Source organism: Anser brachyrhynchus, assembly GCF_964034855.1.
Source record: "Anser brachyrhynchus genome assembly, chromosome: Z".
Taxonomy (NCBI): Eukaryota; Metazoa; Chordata; class Aves; order Anseriformes; family Anatidae; genus Anser; species Anser brachyrhynchus.
The window spans coordinates 43,359,235-43,377,979 of record NC_137697.1 but is presented as its reverse complement, the minus strand read 5'-3'; the positions used below and the strand labels follow the sequence as shown (position 1 = coordinate 43,377,979).

Genomic DNA, 18,745 nt, shown 5'->3' with positions numbered 1-18,745 from the left:
ATAGCTCAGTACTTGAAAAAGTGGTAAAATCATCAGGGAAAATTTTTCATTGCTTTGTTTTTGTTTCTGGGAGATAGATTTTAGAGATGTGTCTGAGAATAGGATAAGAAAATTAGCAAAGATGGTGAGTCTGACCTCTAAAAATATAATCTAACTTATTGTAATGTAACTTCAGAAACAGATTTATGCCATTTCACTGTTGAGAATGTCAGTAAAGTTCAGGTACTACTTAGTTTGCTGGACCAGTGAAACTATCAGGAAATACATGATTTTTTTTTTAAAAATGTGTGAACTTCATTCTGGTGAGAACTGGAATATTTTTTTTTAAATTTTTTTTTAATGCTGCCCATGCTTGTAAAGCACAAGGTGTTATACAGAACTGATTTATTGTTATGTTTTTTAAACTGGTATGGATAAAAACTGTCTTGCTATTAGGTGTTACCTGTATGTTATTCTGGAACCAGGATTTGGCCTGCATAAGTTAGCTGAACTCACTATCATGATTCAGTTTAAGAGACAGATTAAGTAAGAACCTCAGTTTAAACAAACCTGTTATTTTCTTCCTAGGTGAAATGGAAATTCCAGATTCAAATGACCCCTTAGGTCATGTGGATGGACTTGAGAGACCAATTCCAACACCTAAAGGTAAAATTAACTGTAGTTCTGTTTTTTTCTGCCAAAATATAAACATACTTTACAAAGCACCAAAAAAATCCTGTTGTTTTCACTTATCTGTATATACATCTCTGTAAGACAGGCAGCCTTGTATGTCTTCATATTTCTGATTCTAAGCAGGAACAGTGAGGTTACAGGAGTCTGTAAAAATAATTTTTAAGCATGTTCTTAAGGCTTGCACTGAGGGATTGTTTGATTGACCCAAACATGTATGGTTATTACTACCTTCCTACTATATTGTTCGTCAGGTAGGTGCCATGAATATGATCTGAGTTTGTACAGTACCACGCTTGGCATTTATAGGTAAATTTAAAGATATCTCTGAATATCTTTGTTTTGAGATAATTAAATCTAGCCTCTTTAATTTATTCTTCTGTGGCAACACAAGTGTACTTACAATTTAAGGAACTCTGAGCATTAGCGATTTTTTTTTTTAACAGACTGGAATAACAGAATTTATAATAAATTGTTGGTTAATGTAAATTTGTGTTATACTTTATTAAAGTGTAGATCCAAATGGTATGATCTGTAAATTTTCTCCTTTACGCATGCACTGCAATCACAAATTTACTGCAAATTGTGATTCCAAATAAGTAGCATAACTTCATAAAACAGAGCACTTTCAGTATTTCGCCTGAAGAAACACATGCTTTCTAACTTGTAGTGCAGATTTTTTCTTCTTATGGATCCAACTGCTATATAAAGTAAAGACTGAGGCAAAGAAGGCATTCAGTACTTCAGCGTTTTCCCTGTCGTGTGTAACCAGGCTTGCCACCTTGTTCAACAGTGGGCCCACATTTTCCCTAGTCTTTCTTTTGTCACTGATGTACTTATTGAAGCCTCTCTTGCTCTCTTTGACATCCCTGGCCAGATTCAATTCCATTTGGGGTCTAGCTTTCAGAAATTTCATTCCCTGATGCGTTTTCTCTAAGTATAAGGATTGTCTTATACTTTCTGGTGTATTTTTTTTTTTCCTCACCCCCCTCCATATGTCAACCTTTATACTTAGAAAAAAATGCTCTCTGACTTACCATTAGCAGTCTTAGCAAGATGAGAACATGTTGAAATCTACCAAGCTCTGAGATGCTGGCCAGATATTCTCAGAACTTCTTTTTCAGAGATCTCAAATTTTGAGGGGACCATGGAATACAGTCACTGTATGCTATCATAGATGTCTGATATCAAATAATTCTTTTTTATTGTGCTTCATCTGAAAGTTAGATTTCTTACCTTGACTGTACTTATTGGAAGATTTTTCAGAATCTTCTGTTAATCTTCCATTAATTTCTATGCTTAATTGGATAGAAAAATGACATGTTTATCTTTTCAGAGAAAGATAAACATAGGAGAAACTGAAAGATAAACATAGAGAAACTAAAAGATTCTCTAATCAGGATCTGCTCATTGATGTGAGATACTCTGTCCCTCCCATTTGAGGGTAAACGGGTAAACTCAGGACATTCTTCTTCCCAGCCTTTTTCTATTTGCTGAAGTTCCCAAATTATTTTAGAGGATTCAACTTTGTCTTCCATTATAGGAATAATTTAAATAACTGTCATTTGTGTCAGCAACACTGTATGCTAGAGTTGTGTTATCTACTCCACACTCAAGTACCCAATACTTTTGATGGGAAAAAGTCAATGTTAATCTTTAACTGCAACTGACAGACTTGTTTAATTGGTAAGATGGTGCCATTCTACTCTTTTGTTATGTCTGAATTTTTAAGGATGCAGACATAAAAGAAAATGCTTCTTTCATGTGACATAACTTGCTAAATTCTTGCCCAGAAAGGAGTTGTAGTTATTTCCTTTTTTTTTTTTTTTTTTCAGAGCCACAGGCAATACCTGCCTGAGGAAGTAATTAATCACATCTCAAATGTTTCTACGTCATAAGGATTTTTATTTTCTTCAGAGAAACAAAAAAAAAGAGAGAGACCCTTGTTCTTATATGACTCATTGGTATAGAATCAGTTGCTAGTTTCTAGCATATCTGGTCTGGAAGTGGCCTCATTTTGCCTCATTTTTATATTTCAGAAATTTGTGTGTACCATGAGAAAATTAGAAAGAGTCCTTAGCTTCTTCCACCATATTGGCCTTCTTTTCTTCATTGAGGAATGTTTAGTTATAATAATCTGTTTGTGACCTTTATTTTTTTTTCTTTTCTGTTAGTAGAATTGACACAAAATAGGCCTGAAAATAATAGTAAACAAGCTTCAATATTGCGAAGGTTAGATCCACTGCAGAACTGTGTAGGTCACTTTTGTCCTCAAAATCCTCCAGAAACCCTGAAAAATGTTTCTGTCTCCAGAAGTAACCAGGTTAAGCAAGATATTATTAATAATATGCAACTTTTAAAAAAGTTGTAAGTCTGTTCATTCAAGTGAAACCAGCCTTCTAGTTCTGAACAGACTTAACTTCACTCTGACAACAACTTCTGAAAGTTGATGGGATAGGACTATGACTCAGTCATCAAGGAGAATTTACCTACCAGTAAATTTACCTACCAACAAGGAAAATTTACCTACCTGTTTCCTTTAAGTAAATACCTGAACTGCCACCAAAAAAGCACTGCCTCTGAGCAATGTTTTTCTGGAACCAGAATGGAACAGTGGGCTTTTGCTGTAGGAGAACTTAGGTCTTCTGGAGGTCTTTTGGATGTGTTGGAATGATAGATAGATAAATAAATAAATAAATCTCTTCCCAGTCCAATGAGTTCCACCAAGTAGGACACTTAATCTAAGTAAGACACCTGGGCTTCATCCCTCTAAGTATGAGAAAGTACTGCTCAAAAATAGGTTTTCTTCTGCTAATAAGAGAGCATAAGCCCACTGATTTAAGTGTGAGGGACAATGTTCAGACTGTGGCAATATTTCAATGGAAATTCTTTATTCCCGAATTGGCTGTAATTTATTCCAAAGTATATCTGAAGTATCCAGCTGCTTGTGTATGTGATCCAAAGTGTATGTGATAATAATTTTATTTTACATGCTTGTGGATGCATTTTTGTACATTGAGATCAAATCGTATGAGGAAAATGGGGTGCAAATAATGGGATTAAATTAGGCTGTAAAGGTATCAGTTCATCTGGAAACATTATGTGGCAATGTATAACTCAGTCTCCTTAACTACTCATGTATTTTAGGAGAGCTGCCAAACATCTCTTGTATTTCCTAACCTGGCTTCAATATATTGCTATAGATTGCTCATCTTCGTACTGGAGTTAAAGGGCAAAGAATTGAGAAGATTGTTTTACATTTTGGAAAAGTCTGTGCAAGAAATGAGGAGTCTTAGACTTCTCCACCCTCTCCTTATTAGAGTGGTGCTTCTCAGTGTGTTTCCAGTCCTGATTTATATGTGGAAGGAACCACTTTACTGGACTCTCACCATCTATTGAGGTGCAATGGTATGATATGTGTCCCCTAAGCTCTTGTACTTTCAGCAGTGTTGCTGTCCAAAACTCTAGAAAGAAGTGCTTTGTATTTCAGCAATCTTCATCTTTCTTATCTTTTATGACAGTGTTCTGATCTTAGATAAGCTCAGAACACTCCACAACACTTTGATATTTTTATAGATTACCCGTCAATTCTTTGAATGTTTTATACTCTTTACTGTATTCATAACAGTACCTTCGGGAGTAGTGTCATCTTTAAGTCATTTCTTTTACCTGTAAAATTAGAACACTGTTAACATTATGCTATTCCATAAGCTAAAGTATGTTTTTTAAGTCAAAAATTATGTCTTATTACTGGAAAGTGAATTAGCTCCTAATGGAAATATGATTGGTTTATATAGATACATCATTATTATTTATATATATAAAAATACATATGTATATATATATATAAATATATTATGTTGGATGTAAAGTATTATTAACCTTAAAAGAAAATGCCATCACAGAAAGTTGCTAGTTGAAGCTGGGGCAAGAGAGCCTATGTTATTTTTTACAGCCTGCAAAACTAACTATGAGTTATTTGAAGACAAAAATGAAAATCATGGAGAGGAAGAAATAAAGAAAAAGCAAGGAGTTGAGGGAATGATAATCCCACATTGCTATTTAAGCAAATGATGTTATATATATTTCTAATGGTTTTGAAAACTGGGAAGTCCTACAAGATGAACCAAAAAAGGCTTTGAATTGGATGCAGTTTTGCAGAAAATAAAACTTCATTTTTTATATATATAAAAGATGATTTTAAATGATTAGTATTTAAAGCTAATGCTGTTGCAACTTATGATATATAATACTGAAGAGGTGGATTTATGCTTTTTTTTTGACTGTTGCATTTAAAATTATTTAAGTGCATATATGTCTTATCAGAGAACGTGCATTTTGAAAGGTGATAAAATATATATGTAATTATCATTTGCTCTGAAGATATTGTTTTATCTTTAGGTATCTAGCACTTTATGATTCATATTTTCCATTCTTTCAGAAATTGGACATGTGGAACTTGGAATAGTATTGTACAAATAACCACTTAGGTCACGTGTAAATTTGGCAAGTCACTTAAACTCTCCTTGCTTTACTTTCTACATTTGGAAAGTAACATTGATGATATCTTCCTATATCCTAAGACTGGAGTATTCATAAGTGATTAAGAATTTCTGAAATAAATAGCTGCAAGTTTTTGATAATTGCTACTCATGTAGGTGATCATGGTGATAGTTTGAAAATTAGTTATGGTTGGTTATTTCTAAAATCAGCATAGGGAAAATGAGCAGCAACTAACAAAAATGGAAATCAAAACTCTAATCAAAAACGTCTAAGCCAGAACTAATTTGATTCAGAGTAACTAAAAAGATTGAGAGATTTTTTTTAGAACCAACTCCAAAATCACAGCTAAGATCTTAAAATAACACAAGTAGAATGATCATTTTGTATTGTGTTTATGACAAGCATGCCACATATGGTTTGAGACAATAACTATGACATCTAAGTCCCAGAATAATATAAATAAAAAGAAGAAAAATAGTATGTATGTAGGGTTTTTGTGATAGTTGCTTTCTTTATGTTTTTAGCTTAATATGTGTTTTTGTGCATATCACAGTGATTTGATGTTCTTACCCTATGTGGGAAAAGTTTATTTTTATATTCTTGCCAAAACATGCAAAATAGTCCTGTCATCTTAATTTTGATTTGCTGTGGAATTCTGTTTGATATATTTGTATCAAATCTATTTCATGTTAAAATATGAAGGACTGGCAACGTAACAAAGACATTTCAAAATATGAAAGAGTTCTCCAGCATTCATGTCAGTCATTTCCCTAAGCTACTTTATTCACAGGATACATACAGTATGATAGTATAGCATAATATATAGATTAAGTTGTATTATTCTCTCATAGCTTCTTGACAGAACAGTTTTTACTCCGTTCAAGCAAAACAATTATTAGTAACGGTTGTACACTATGTTAGAAACCATAATAAAAGAGAAATTTAATTTAGAGTACCTTTGCCTACAGCAAATGCAGAGACATCCGTCAGATATCTTTTCCCTTTGTAGTCCTTTAAGCATTCTGATAACCAAGCCAAAGACCACTGAAAGCAAAGGAAGCATTTTCCTTCATTTTCATGAACTTTGGAACAAAGCCAGAGTACAGAAAAAGACTGTATATAAAACAGTTTTTGTGTAACACAGAAAACTGCTGGCCATTATACTTGGATTTTTATTTTTTTTAAATCTATTTGAATACCTATATTCCAAAGGAAATAGAATTGTTTCTAACATGACATTTACAGGTTTAGTAATGCCTTTTTTGCACATAGCAAGCTCAAAGCATTTTATAGAGAATATTTATTCTTTGTTTCATAGATATTTCACTATTAAAACAGACAAATCTATTCAGTTTTTAAAATCTAGTTGTCTGTTACAGAACAAAGAATATAGAATGCAAGTTAAATAAAATACAAGTCCTAGCGTTTTCATGTTTCATTTTCCTCTGTACTTGTCCAAATGAATGTTTACTTATTAAGAGAGAGAGCTACATTGAAAAAGTTTGCTTTTAATGTTGTTAGGGTACCATTTTAGTCTGGGAACCAGTTTGTTTTTTCTCCAAACCATTTCGTCAAGCTGGCATCCACACAGTGTTTGTGGTGTGCCGTACATCACAAAAAGTAACTGCTAATTATCACCACAGAAATTAAATAAGGAAAATGTTCTTAAGAATATGGTTGGTAAAATTTTCCACTTTGTTTGAAAGATTTGCAGTTTGGGGTTGTCTAAATTGGATGCCAGATAACAGGGCAGCATAAGAAATGGCTGCCCACTCTTCCATACAATCATTTCAGATTCAGTAAGTATATAAATGCCAGACTTCAGCATTATTTCTCAAAGAGGAAACAAACCTAGCAGAGTGTACACTTCAGGGTACTGACATAAGCAATGGATAGGCCTTCATGTTGCCCTAATGCTCCTAAGCTTTTCCACAGAACTTTGAAGAAAACAGGAGCGCTTCAAAGTTCGGTAGGTTAAAATATTTATTACTTGATTTGTAATAACAGGGTAATTTAAAACACTGCACAAAATAAAATTGGCAGGAGGAGTAATGAACTAAAGCCAAATTTTGACCTGCAGGAAATGGATTCAGTTACACTGACTTCAGGGGAAGTGCATCTAATCACACGGGGTCTGAATTAGTCCATAAATCTTTGGCATTGCTTTTAGTTGTAATAGTTTTGTTCTCATTATTAGTGGGATCTGATTCATAAATTCATATGAAATATTTTGTTTTAAAAGCTATAGACCAAATTGCTTCCTATAGTAATTCTAGTTTAATTGGAATAACAGCAAGGTTTAACGTGGATTTAGTCTTGAATTAATAACAATTCTTGATCTTAATAAGTAAATTTAATGTCTATTTTCAGATGAATTAATTTAAATGTAATATCCATAGCTAACCTCAGCTGAAGACTCAACCCAGGTCATTTTAAGTCAGGAAAAGTGAAATAGAGATAGACGGTTAAGCAAGCTATAAGATGGTCAATGACACAAAAGCTGACAAATAGCTCAAGAATATTGTAGGCTTCTCACATTCCTCTGTGTTAAGAACAAAAATTGTACTGCAGAACCACAGTGACTGTCAGCTTACAGCACCTGAATTGGCCCCATAATCATGGAAAGCATCCTCTCTGCCTCTCTCACTTCATAGGAGTCAGGAGATCAGGAGCAGCTCTGAGCTAAGTGACTACATCTGTGCTGGTTCCATGCTGGAAGTGGTCCAGCCTCTCATGGCCCCATGTTGTGGCTCCAGTCTTCCACCAAACAACTTACTGTCACTGACATGACTGGATGTCATTGCACTTCCTCAGTGGCCCACACCCCCCCCCCCCCGTTTTTTTTTTTAAGAATTTGTTTAATTTTTTTTTCTCTTTTACTTTTCCACTTCTTTTCATAAATTGGTTCTTCTAACTCAATTGGTTTTATTGACTACGGCAACTGTTTTTCAAACATATTTCAAATTAATGCAAACTGATTTATCTTCCTGCCTGTATAGTCTGCCTCAACTGCACTGTTTGAAAATAAGCTACATAGGGATTATGAAAAAGTAGCAAAATAAATGTTTATATTCTTTAAATAATGAGCAAAAGTGAAATAGGCATGGAAATTCCTTTTCTGCTTTTGGGGGGGGGACCTTGCTTACATTCTTGCTTACAGTAATTTAATTTTCTGTTACTTGCCAGACTGTCATCCTAGTTATTCCAACTCTGCAGCTGTGAAATGTAACTGTAAATGACAAGAAATCCTAAGCAAGACCTGGCAGAAAGCATTCATGTATCTCCCCCACATTTTCTTCCTTTTTTTTTTTTTTAACAAAATGCTTTAATATACATATATTTTGTGTTCTGTCAAAATGTTTTAAAGACCACTAAGGAATAGTAGGCTAACAACAGGGAAAGTTAATGTAAGATTGCAGACAGAATAATTTATCATTTTATAAGCAAAAGGATAACAAACTAATTTTCCTTAAGTTTGTAATGTTATGCAGAGATTATGTATTTAGATCTTACTTCATTTTCTGTTTACTGACATACTAAATTCACATTTGCCTCCATTGTATTTTCATACTGTACTGTAAAGCAGGAATTCTTTTGAAATGCCAATTGTATAGAACAATGTAATACTCAGTAAAACCCATTTTTTCAGCAAAATTTGGCTTTCCAAATTCTGTATATTCTGATGTTTCTACTGCCACTTTTTCCTTTTCCAGTGCTACCCCTAGCCATTACAGAGGAACTGATTTTCATGGTTATGTCAAATGTAAATCAAAGCAGAGCATCAATTTTCTTAAAGGTATTTCAGGAATTAGACTGAGAATGTTGACTGCTGCATTCTGGTGTTAGATTCCTAGACAGTGATATGCTATTTCCTAATTAGACAACTGCAAAATAATCTATCTGATAGGAAATGGCACATATGGACATGCATCAAAGTTACTGTTTTATTTGGATCTAACTGACACAAAAGTGAAGTGCAATATGAAGTATATGTAATGCTCGGCGTCTAGATAAATTCATGAAAGGAAACATATGAACATGACAGATTAATATTTTTCTCACTTGTTTTGACAATGTCATTATTATTTCAGTGGAACTGAATGCTTTCAGTGTGTGATGCACTTCAGTTGCAGGACTTCTAATGCCAACTCAAATTTAAAAGCAATAAGCTACAGAATTTATGATTACCAAATTTTTCACATCGTTCTTCTGTCAATTATTCCATTTATCACTTGAGATCACCAATACAGCATACAGGCTTCCTGACAAGCCCTTTGCTTTCAGCAAACCACAAATTAGTGATTTTAGTTTTCATTTATAAAATTAAAATCCACAATACCTGTTTACTCAATATACATACAAACTTTTCTTTGTCCATTTTAGCACTATTTTGGGACTTGACAAAAAAATGGCAGCCCATTATCAATTTAAAAATATAGCTTCAAAGTAGGTGAAAGGAGATAGAAATGTAATGGTATTAACTCATGTTTGATCTCCTAATCTGCATACTTACCTGCAGACAAACCTGAAGTCAATCACAAAAGACAAATTGGAGTGTGATGCTATTCTTTATCTAGGACAGTGAACTGTATATTTATTTATTTATCTATTCATATATCCTTGAAAGAAAGCTGAAACTGTTTCCAAGATGGACTCATAAAAATGTGCCTTTGGGCAGTCTTTTATCCCAACTCAAGTGAAGTTTGATCTTTTCTGACCTCTTACCCTTACAGGTTACTTTCTGACCTTTTTGGAACCAGTAAACAATATCACTGTAGTCCAGGGGCAAACAGCAATCCTCCACTGCAAGGTAGCAGGAAATCCGTCTCCAAATGTCAGATGGCTAAAAAATGATGCTCCTGTGGTGCAGGAGCCAAGACGTATCATCATAAGAAAAACAGATTATGGTTCACGTCTGAGAATCCAGGATCTTGATACCACGGATACAGGATACTACCAGTGTGTGGCTTCCAATGGGATGAAGACGATAACTGCAACAGGAGTATTGTTTGTAAGGCTTGGTGAGTTCCTGGCTTATATAATTGCTCAGACTACTTTATTGGCTAGGTATTAGTTTTCACAATAGCATAATAAGAAATGAATATGATGTTTTAAGAATTCTCAGCAATGAAAAGAAATAAATAAAGCCATTGCCAGGGGCCTCTCCCCCATTGCAGAACTTCATGGTTGAACTCGATACCCATTCACCAGTAATAAAAAAAAAAGTAAATACAGATGGAAAAGTCTGTAAATATGTAGCGAAGAAAAAATTTTAAGTGCAAGAATAATGTATTAAAAGGTAACATTTCATTGCCTGAAGTTTTCACTTTAATGCTGAGCACAGATTGTTTAAAAAAAAAAACAAAACAAACAAACAAAAAAAAACAACAACACTGAAGAGAAGCAGTTTTTGTTTTCTTTGTGATGCTCAATAGTGCTGTACCTATCCTTGTGAAATATCATGTTGGTACTGCTACTTGAAAACTGGCCTCAAAGTCTGCCCCTTGGGAACAGACCCACTGCACCTACGCTACACCTTCAAGAAGTACTTTTATTGTTTTTTGAAGACTTGATCATTCAGTTTGCAAGCAAAGCTTTCATTTATTTATTTTGCTTGTGCTTCTGATGTATTGAAAAAATAATTCAAGACGTTTTCCTAAAATGTCTTCCAGTTTTATAGTGATAATAACTAACTCCACAGTTTGTTTGTAGTGATTCATTAAGTGCTGGCTGTCAGACCTTGTTCCCATTGTGAGAAAGGTTAAGGGCATACCCTTGTCATACCATAAACTCTGATAGTAAGGCTCAGGTGAGGCTTAGTAAGAGGTAAGCGATGTGTCAAGATAACACATTGTCTTTTTAACAGCCTATATTTTTATGGCAGCAGATATTTTCCAACAAAAAATAAGTCCACTCAAGTTGCTGCCTGAACAGACAGAAAGATTCATGTGATTTTTATTTGTGGTCTTGAAAATAGCAATATGTAATTATGTGCAGGAACCCAGAGGCTTTTGTTTGAATCTTGAGACAAACCTTCCTTAAAGAGACAGTTTGCTTTAGGTTGCCTTTTTTTTTTTTTTTTTTTTTAATTTTTATGCTGTTGTCCTTGAGCCAAACTTGCCAGCAATGTTTGTTTGTTTTATGTTTGCAGGTCCAACAAACAGCCCAAATCACAATCTTCAGTAAGTACATTTTGGAAAATTACTTAATGTACTCTGACCAATTTTGCTCTGTAAGAATTTGGTTCATAAACTCAGTAAACACTGCCTGCAACCACAGTATGTTTACTAAAAATATCTAATATGACTGAAAACTCACAGAATGACTGAAACCTTTTCTGACAGGGATAGCATTGTGTTACTGTGGGTTTGGGTTTGATCAAATATTCTCAAATAGCTTCTTCTTGCTTATTTCATATTTAGGACAATGAAAATACCACAGAGTCATGATGTTTGAACACTAATTGTTTACAGGGCAAGCATGGGCTGGATGAGTGGTTAAAAATGAATGGGTAAAATTGCTGTGGTTGTAAATTTATCTATGTTATACTATTATAGTTTGAAAAGTCAGGTAAAACAAAACTAGAATCCTCTCTTTGAGCAGTTAGATAACCTCTATTTGTTAGTGTCATTTTGACTTTAGTAGTTACTGGCTGATTTTTCTTAGTTGTACTTAGTTGTTCACTTGCAGATCTAAGTTCATCTTTATGACTGGATCAGCTCTATGTATTCTGCTTTATTAGTTTTAATTTAAATAATACATACTGTGAATTCTTAAGATAGATTCTGCAGCATATCAGTTAAAGGCATATGGAACGCAACAAGGCCTTTTTATGCGTTAATTTCATAAAGTTACAGTTGGAATGGAGTAATTCAAAATAAGGATAAAAGTGAATTTGTAAAGATGCATGGGTGTTTTTAAGACATACATAACTGGTCAGTGCTTGAGACCACTGAACTGCCTTGAGTGGAAATTCCTTAAATTGCTGCAGTGGACTGACCACCACAGCATCCATTTTATAGATACTTTACTCAATCTTACATGTATAAAAGTAATAACACATAGTACACATTCTTGTACTTTATATATGCACAGAATGTGCAAATTAATTTAAAGGATTTCAACATTGTAAAGATTTCACAAGGTTTCATTTTTTTCTTAAAATTGATTGTTAACGATTGAAGATTAAAAACAGCTGTTTAAGTCAGCATACTAAAAATAAAGTAATAATTTCTGGAACCACTGAAATCCTATTTAAGATTATACAGCACTTTACTTTAAAAAAACTGTTATGCACCTGCTCTACAAAGGGTAAAATAGTGAGATTCCAGGAAGCCGTCCAATCTTTTACAGGTTTGGGAAGCAGAGACTGGTACAGGAGATAGCAAACTAAAATATGCATAGTGAAGCACTGAACTGAAGTTCAAAGAACACAGTTCTTGAACACAGTTGAAGAGTAGTGAGCTCTGAGAACAAGGTGAAAGGCCGGGAACCAGGTTTTACTTTGATTCCTGTTGTGTTATTAAGCAAATAATGAATATTATTTCTTTTGGTTTCTCTAATACTGTTTTGTTCAAACATTTTCCTGCACTGAGCATTGCCTTGTTAATAGTTTACAAATATCGACATAATTTAAAAACGAAAACACACACACTGTTAAAATGAAAAAATAAAATATGTGACATAGAATTCTTGGTTTCGTGCCCCCTAAAAGGAGAAGTGGATTAATGTTTCTTAGATATCTTTCATTCCTGCTTTACCTAGCTTTTGAACACTTTGTTATTTAACCTTTACTGGTTTTCAACTATAGGTTAAAATAAAGGAATAAACAACTTTATTTCATATGGTTCTGGAACTGGCTTGGGATTAGGACACTCCTAAATTGGTCCTGTAGCAATGGTACGAGGGATGAACCTGGAAGCAGTAGCTTTCCATCATCTTTTTGGGCTTGCCATTGGAAATGTAATGAAGAGTACAGTACTGGTAGATTATTTATTTATTTATTTATTTTGCATATCTGCTAGATTGAAGAGAAAGCTGTAACTTGAGAAAAACAGGCTGAGATCAAAGGTCAAGAGAGAAATCTTGAGGGACTTAGCAATGGAGGTCTAGGAACTTTCAGGGATTACAGATTTTTGCCTTATTTAATGCCTGCCCCTATTTAATTTTTTTGCACCTTCCTACATCATCAGGTTTTGTCCACCAAATTTTCCAAAAATCTTACCCTCCTTTCTGGTATTTCTTTTCGTTCCATTTTTTTTTAATTCCCATGTTCCCTGACTCCCGCTTAGTATTGCAAATAAAATGCTGTATTTGACAGTGTTATTTTTCCTCTTTTCAGAAACTGACTATGTTATCATTATCGTTGTTGTTGTTTTTAATGAATATTTTGTATAAAATTGTGCAGGTCAACTTGTAAGCCTGAATCAAGGAAAGGGGAAAAAGATGAATGAAATACCAAACTGCTTGGAAGGGGCTGGTGTGAAACAAAGGGCTCTTTCTGTTTGCTGGCTGTGCAGCATAGTCTCGTGTTGAACCACCTGAGTGCCGTTTCTCCTGGCATTAATGCTTCCAAAGAGACATGCTTCAGTGAAAGCGCTGAAACCTAAAATAATTGTATCTTGTTTTAAAACTACACCTAATGAATTATTAAGGGATAAAAACCTTTACCTATACAGATAACATCTAGCAAGGTATTTTTATATAATCCATGTGTTCTGCTGTGGATTTTTAAAAACTATCTAACAATTAAGAATTGCTGCAGATCAGTTCATTATGCAGATGGATTTACCAGTGCAAAAAAGGGCCCTGACTGTCTGCTAGTGATGTTGAGAGATTTCTGTACTTTATTTATTACTTTATTTATCAAAAGTATTAAAACTATTCAAAGTATTAATAGCTACTACAAATTAATTTATATATGAAATAAAATCAAAACACTATCAAAAAAATAGTCTCTGACCAGCCTTTGCTGTCCAAAGGGATATGCTACTAGAGGACAATTCTACCACAGGACTAGACAGCAGGGTGAATCCTTTCTCTCCCTGCATAACGTTTTCATATTTTGTATCATTAACATTATTCACTTTTTCCCGTGTGAAGAGAGATGTCCTGTCCATTCAGAAAGGTATGAATGAGAGAAAATAAAATAATTGGGTAGCAAATACCAGAGAATGGTATTTTAGAATAGTTTACAATTAGGCAATGAATGTTAATCTCTTGAAGTCTAAGAGTAGGAAAGCAGAAACAGCTGCCTTTCCTTCCAGAGATATTGCTCTTACAAGATCATGTCATTCTAAAAAGACTGTGTTCTCTAGTTTAATTTATTTTTCTCTTGAATTGAATAGTTAGATTGAATTTTATCCATTAGGCAAATTCCTGATTTGAAGCCGAGTTTTCTCACGTAGGCCGTGACTGTGGTGGAACCACCCTGAAGGGGATTTGGGATAGAAGATACCTAACAGTCTGTTGGCTCTAAGGTCCTCTGGAAAATCTGATATGGTTTCAGGAAACTAGGCTTTCTAAGTATGAAAATTCACTTTTTTTTTTTTAATTGAACACTGAGATCGGTTCTGAACTTTCAGTTACCAGTGCCTGTATGCTGAATACTTATAAGGAGAAATAGGTGGGAAGAAACATAGTCATCAAGTAGAAGTTGCTATTAGTTCAGGGAGGAATGTTTTAGGTACTAACCATTCAGAACAACTTTGCATTGCTCACATGCCTTGTTTTATTCAGGCAGTTTGGGACAATAATTAGAATTTTAAAATTCAGTCCATTGAAGAAAAATGTGAAAAGAATTGTAGCTGAGGAAAAACAGTTTTTTCAAATGATGGAAAATAAAAGGTTTTTAAAGTCTAGTAACATCCGAGTTAAAACCCTGGTGAGGTTTCCCAAGGCTAGTGTAGGCAGTTTATTCTCTGTGGTTCTGCATATCCTACCACTTTTATCACATAGCTAAAGCACACAACTGCTGTGACCCCAATGGTGACCTTCTGCATGACATGACAGGCAGTCCTACAGTCTTGTGGTGGGTGCAAGTATGTCTTCATAATATGACAAATTTACATGTAAATATAAATTGGAAAAGGGACTATGAACCTTGAGAAAGAGGACGGAAGGGAGTGGGTCATCACTGCACTTCACACTGGTGTCACCTCCTTGGCCATGCCTGGGGTCTTCCAGAAAAAAGGCAGTAGCTGTAGGCAAAAATAATTTTGTTAGCTGGATCTGTCTGGGAATCTAAAGGTACCCACTTTAGAAAGGGAAGAATACTTTCCTTATAATTGAACAGCAGCAGTACCACTCCTTCCTTTTCTTTGAGTGGCAAAAACTCTTTTCTAGTCTCAGTGCAGTTCACACACTGATAATGGCATTTTTAATCTTGTAAATCATATGAGATTTTTCTTAAAATTCACATAGACAGATGTTTTAATACCTAATATAAGGCTATTTCAACTCAAAATTTACAGTGTTTAATCAGGTCCATTAGGACCAGGTGTTCAAAGATGGGGCTCCTCCAGAATGACATGCATGTCTTTTATTTCAGCAAAATATACCCTTGGAAGAGATGTCCATATTTGAGGTCTATATGTTTTTCTATGATATTTGTGGTAACATCTTGAAGTTACAGAATAAGCACATATTTTCTGTTCTGCTTTCCCGTTTTAATCAAGGAAGAAGAAGGATTTTGTGATTAAAACACTGGACTGTAATTTTAGAGGTCTGGATTTAATTTCTGGCTGTGCTCCTGTCTCCATATGTGATTGCAGCAAGTTGTTTAACCTTTGTCTCTCCATTTCTTGTACATCAAATGGAGATGGGCAATCTTGGGAATTCTGTGCCTTCCACTATTATGTGATCAGATCACTTCAAAACATTTAGGGTGCATTCTCTCCCCCAAAAACAAGGAATGTTACTCCTATTTTGCAAATGAGGAACCGAGGCACAGTTTATTTCAGGCTGGTCTACATTAAACAGCATGTGTTTGCCTTGGCAGATTTCCTGGCTTCCTGACAATCCAATTTGGGGATCTGGCTGGAACATGCTGCAGTTCCTTTCTAGCCCCTGTGTGTCAGTTTCCTTTTTAATTTCAAGGTTGGAGGGGAGGCTGTATTTCACCCTGGTGTGGGGTTAGGACTCTTATCAGGGAATTTTGATCCACCATCTCAGATCTGATTCTTGGCCCATCGGTTTAAATGTTCTTTGACAATTTGCTCAGGCTGAGACTGGAAATTTGTAGAGGAATGAAAGAACTGAAATCAAGGCTTCAGTGAACCAGCCATCACACTTCTTTTTCATGCTGTTTTTCTCTCTTGTCTATTTTAGAATGTAAGTTTTTTGGTATACTGATTGATTTTTAATTTAGCTACGTAGTATCCTAGTAAGGCTCAAAATGTCTCAGAAATAAATGCGTAACTGAAAATTTGGTCTGTCCAGAGCTGTAGCATACACTCAAAAGAAGTGTAGTCTGCTGTCTTATAATGGAGAGTGAGAAAATTTTGTTCTAATCTTACATGTGTGGTTTTGAAAAATACCTCTTTTTTTTTTTTTTTCCTCATTAAAAACCTAGAGTATGTGTAATTCAAGGCAAGATTAAAGAGCAGTGGAAGTGCTGGTTTGGGTTGCTTTGCGCCACACCAGATCCTGGCTTCTTCCCACACTATGTTATTTCTTCAGCTTTAATTTCCCAATTAAATATTTTTCTAATCTTTAGTAAATAAATAATGAAGGACCTATGCATTTTGTTATTTAGTGATAGAAGTATAAATTCAATATGGACTTACAAAATTGACTGATTTAAACACAATGTGTGTGTTTAACATGCTTAGCACTGTGGAGTAGAAGCAGGCATCTGTGGGCTAGGAAGCATACTTTCTACTCTCCAGAGTAATGGTTAGGTTTCTCACAGCCAGGAAGCTCTCTTATCAGTCAGGCTGTAAGGTGTGACTCTGAGAAGTGCATGTACATCCAAGAGCCAAAACCAGTGTCTCTATATCTGCGACTTGTTGTCTGAAGAAACTGTTTGCAAGCGGTAGCCTTTTCCTTTCCTTTTAAAGGAAGAAAAGAACAAGGGGAAGAAGCTGACAGGGAACACTGAAAAAAGGTTAATATTTTGTTTCAATTGTTATGCCCACCACTAACCTAAATTATTCAGAGCCCCCCCAGCACCAACACCCCCCCCCCCCCCAACAAAGGGATGCCAAGGATATGCAAAGGTGATTAAAAATAGAGCTCTGTGTTAGTAGATAAATCAAATGCCCCTTACAGTGTAATACAGCTGCTTTGTACTGCATGAGCCTGGTTGCAAAGCCAAGAAAGCATTCTTATGGGACTACTTTGCTGTGGGACAAGGCTTTCAAATTATTTAGGAAGAGGCAATTAATTACACTTCTGTCTGCTTTTAGAGTTAGGCTAACATAGGGTTAAATCTGAGGAAGCACCTTGCCTCTTGTGGTTAGCGGTAGAGTCAAGATACTTCAAAATGGGTGGACCATGTAATGTAATTAATGTAGTGCATACCACTTTGCTGTTATATATGGGGCTCCAGCACATAGTATACCAAAGCACAAGAACATTTTTTTTCCGAAGAGATGTGCTTTCCAAAATTTAGAAGTATAGCTTATAGGTACCCACCTACGTAATTAAATGAAGCTGATGTTTTGTGTAAGGAGAATTTACCCATAGACTGTGGGCTAGGACAAGCTCCTTTTTACTCTGCGGAGCAGTGGTCATGTTTCTCATAGCTAGGAGGCTATTTTATCAGTCGAGCTGTAAGGTGTGATTCTGAGATGTGCATGTACAGCCAAGAGCTGAATACAGCTTCAAGTTTGTAAAAATGTGACCCCAACATGCCCTCTTCCAGCAAATTCAAGATTAGCAACAGGTGCTTAGGTTTGGGCAGCTCAGAGAAACAATTTATATTAAACTACCAAAGAACTTGCAAGCAAAATAAGACATTTGTTGATCCTTTTAAAGATATACGTAAATTGATATTCAAAGTAGTAATGGCCCTTGGGCTTTTGGCAAGTAGCTACTGCAGCTGTTGGACATCCCTGATATAACCAGGGATCTTTAGTTTGTTTTGATTTTACTTCCTCTCTCTTTCCCTCCCCTTCTCTCCTTCGTTCAGAAGCTTAAATGGCTTTCAAAGTATTTATTGTATGTCCTACAAAAGGACAGTTATATGTCCCTGAGACTTCCTGTCAGCATTTGATGCCACACTGAGTATAATTAGAGTTCCTTAGGATGCTGAATAGCTTCTAAGTGCATGCATGGAAAGGGTGAATATTGCAGTTAGGCACAAAGGTAAAGGAACGCTATTCTAATGAAAAGTAGGTAATTCAACAAAATGAGGTAATGTTGTAACACCATACCATAAATCATCCTTTCAATTTTTATGGCTTTATAGTTATTTTTTCCTTACTTTTGTATTATTCCATTCTCTGGTTCAGTCTGAAAGGGCCAAACTATAGATGCAACTAATTCACCATACTTAAGAAAAGGTGAAACAGATGGTACAAAGTGATACAATTTAAACTTTTCCCTTCAAAACTAAATAACATTAGGTGTG

General features: G+C 35.0%; 1 protein-coding gene across 10 annotated transcripts in view; it reads left to right on the top strand.

Annotated features, from left to right (window-relative positions):
- ROR2 (receptor tyrosine kinase like orphan receptor 2) overlaps window positions 1-18,745 on the top strand; it is a 151,189-nt gene that overhangs the window by 106,309 nt on the left and 26,135 nt on the right. For all 10 annotated transcript variants that reach the window (XM_080575104.1, XM_080575102.1, XM_080575108.1 and 7 more), the window contains 3 exons: window positions 568-645; window positions 9,906-10,193; window positions 11,324-11,354. In XM_080575104.1, coding sequence (XP_080431230.1) covers window positions 568-645; window positions 9,906-10,193; window positions 11,324-11,354 — 397 coding nt within the window. The remainder of the gene's footprint in view (window positions 1-567; window positions 646-9,905; window positions 10,194-11,323; window positions 11,355-18,745) is intronic.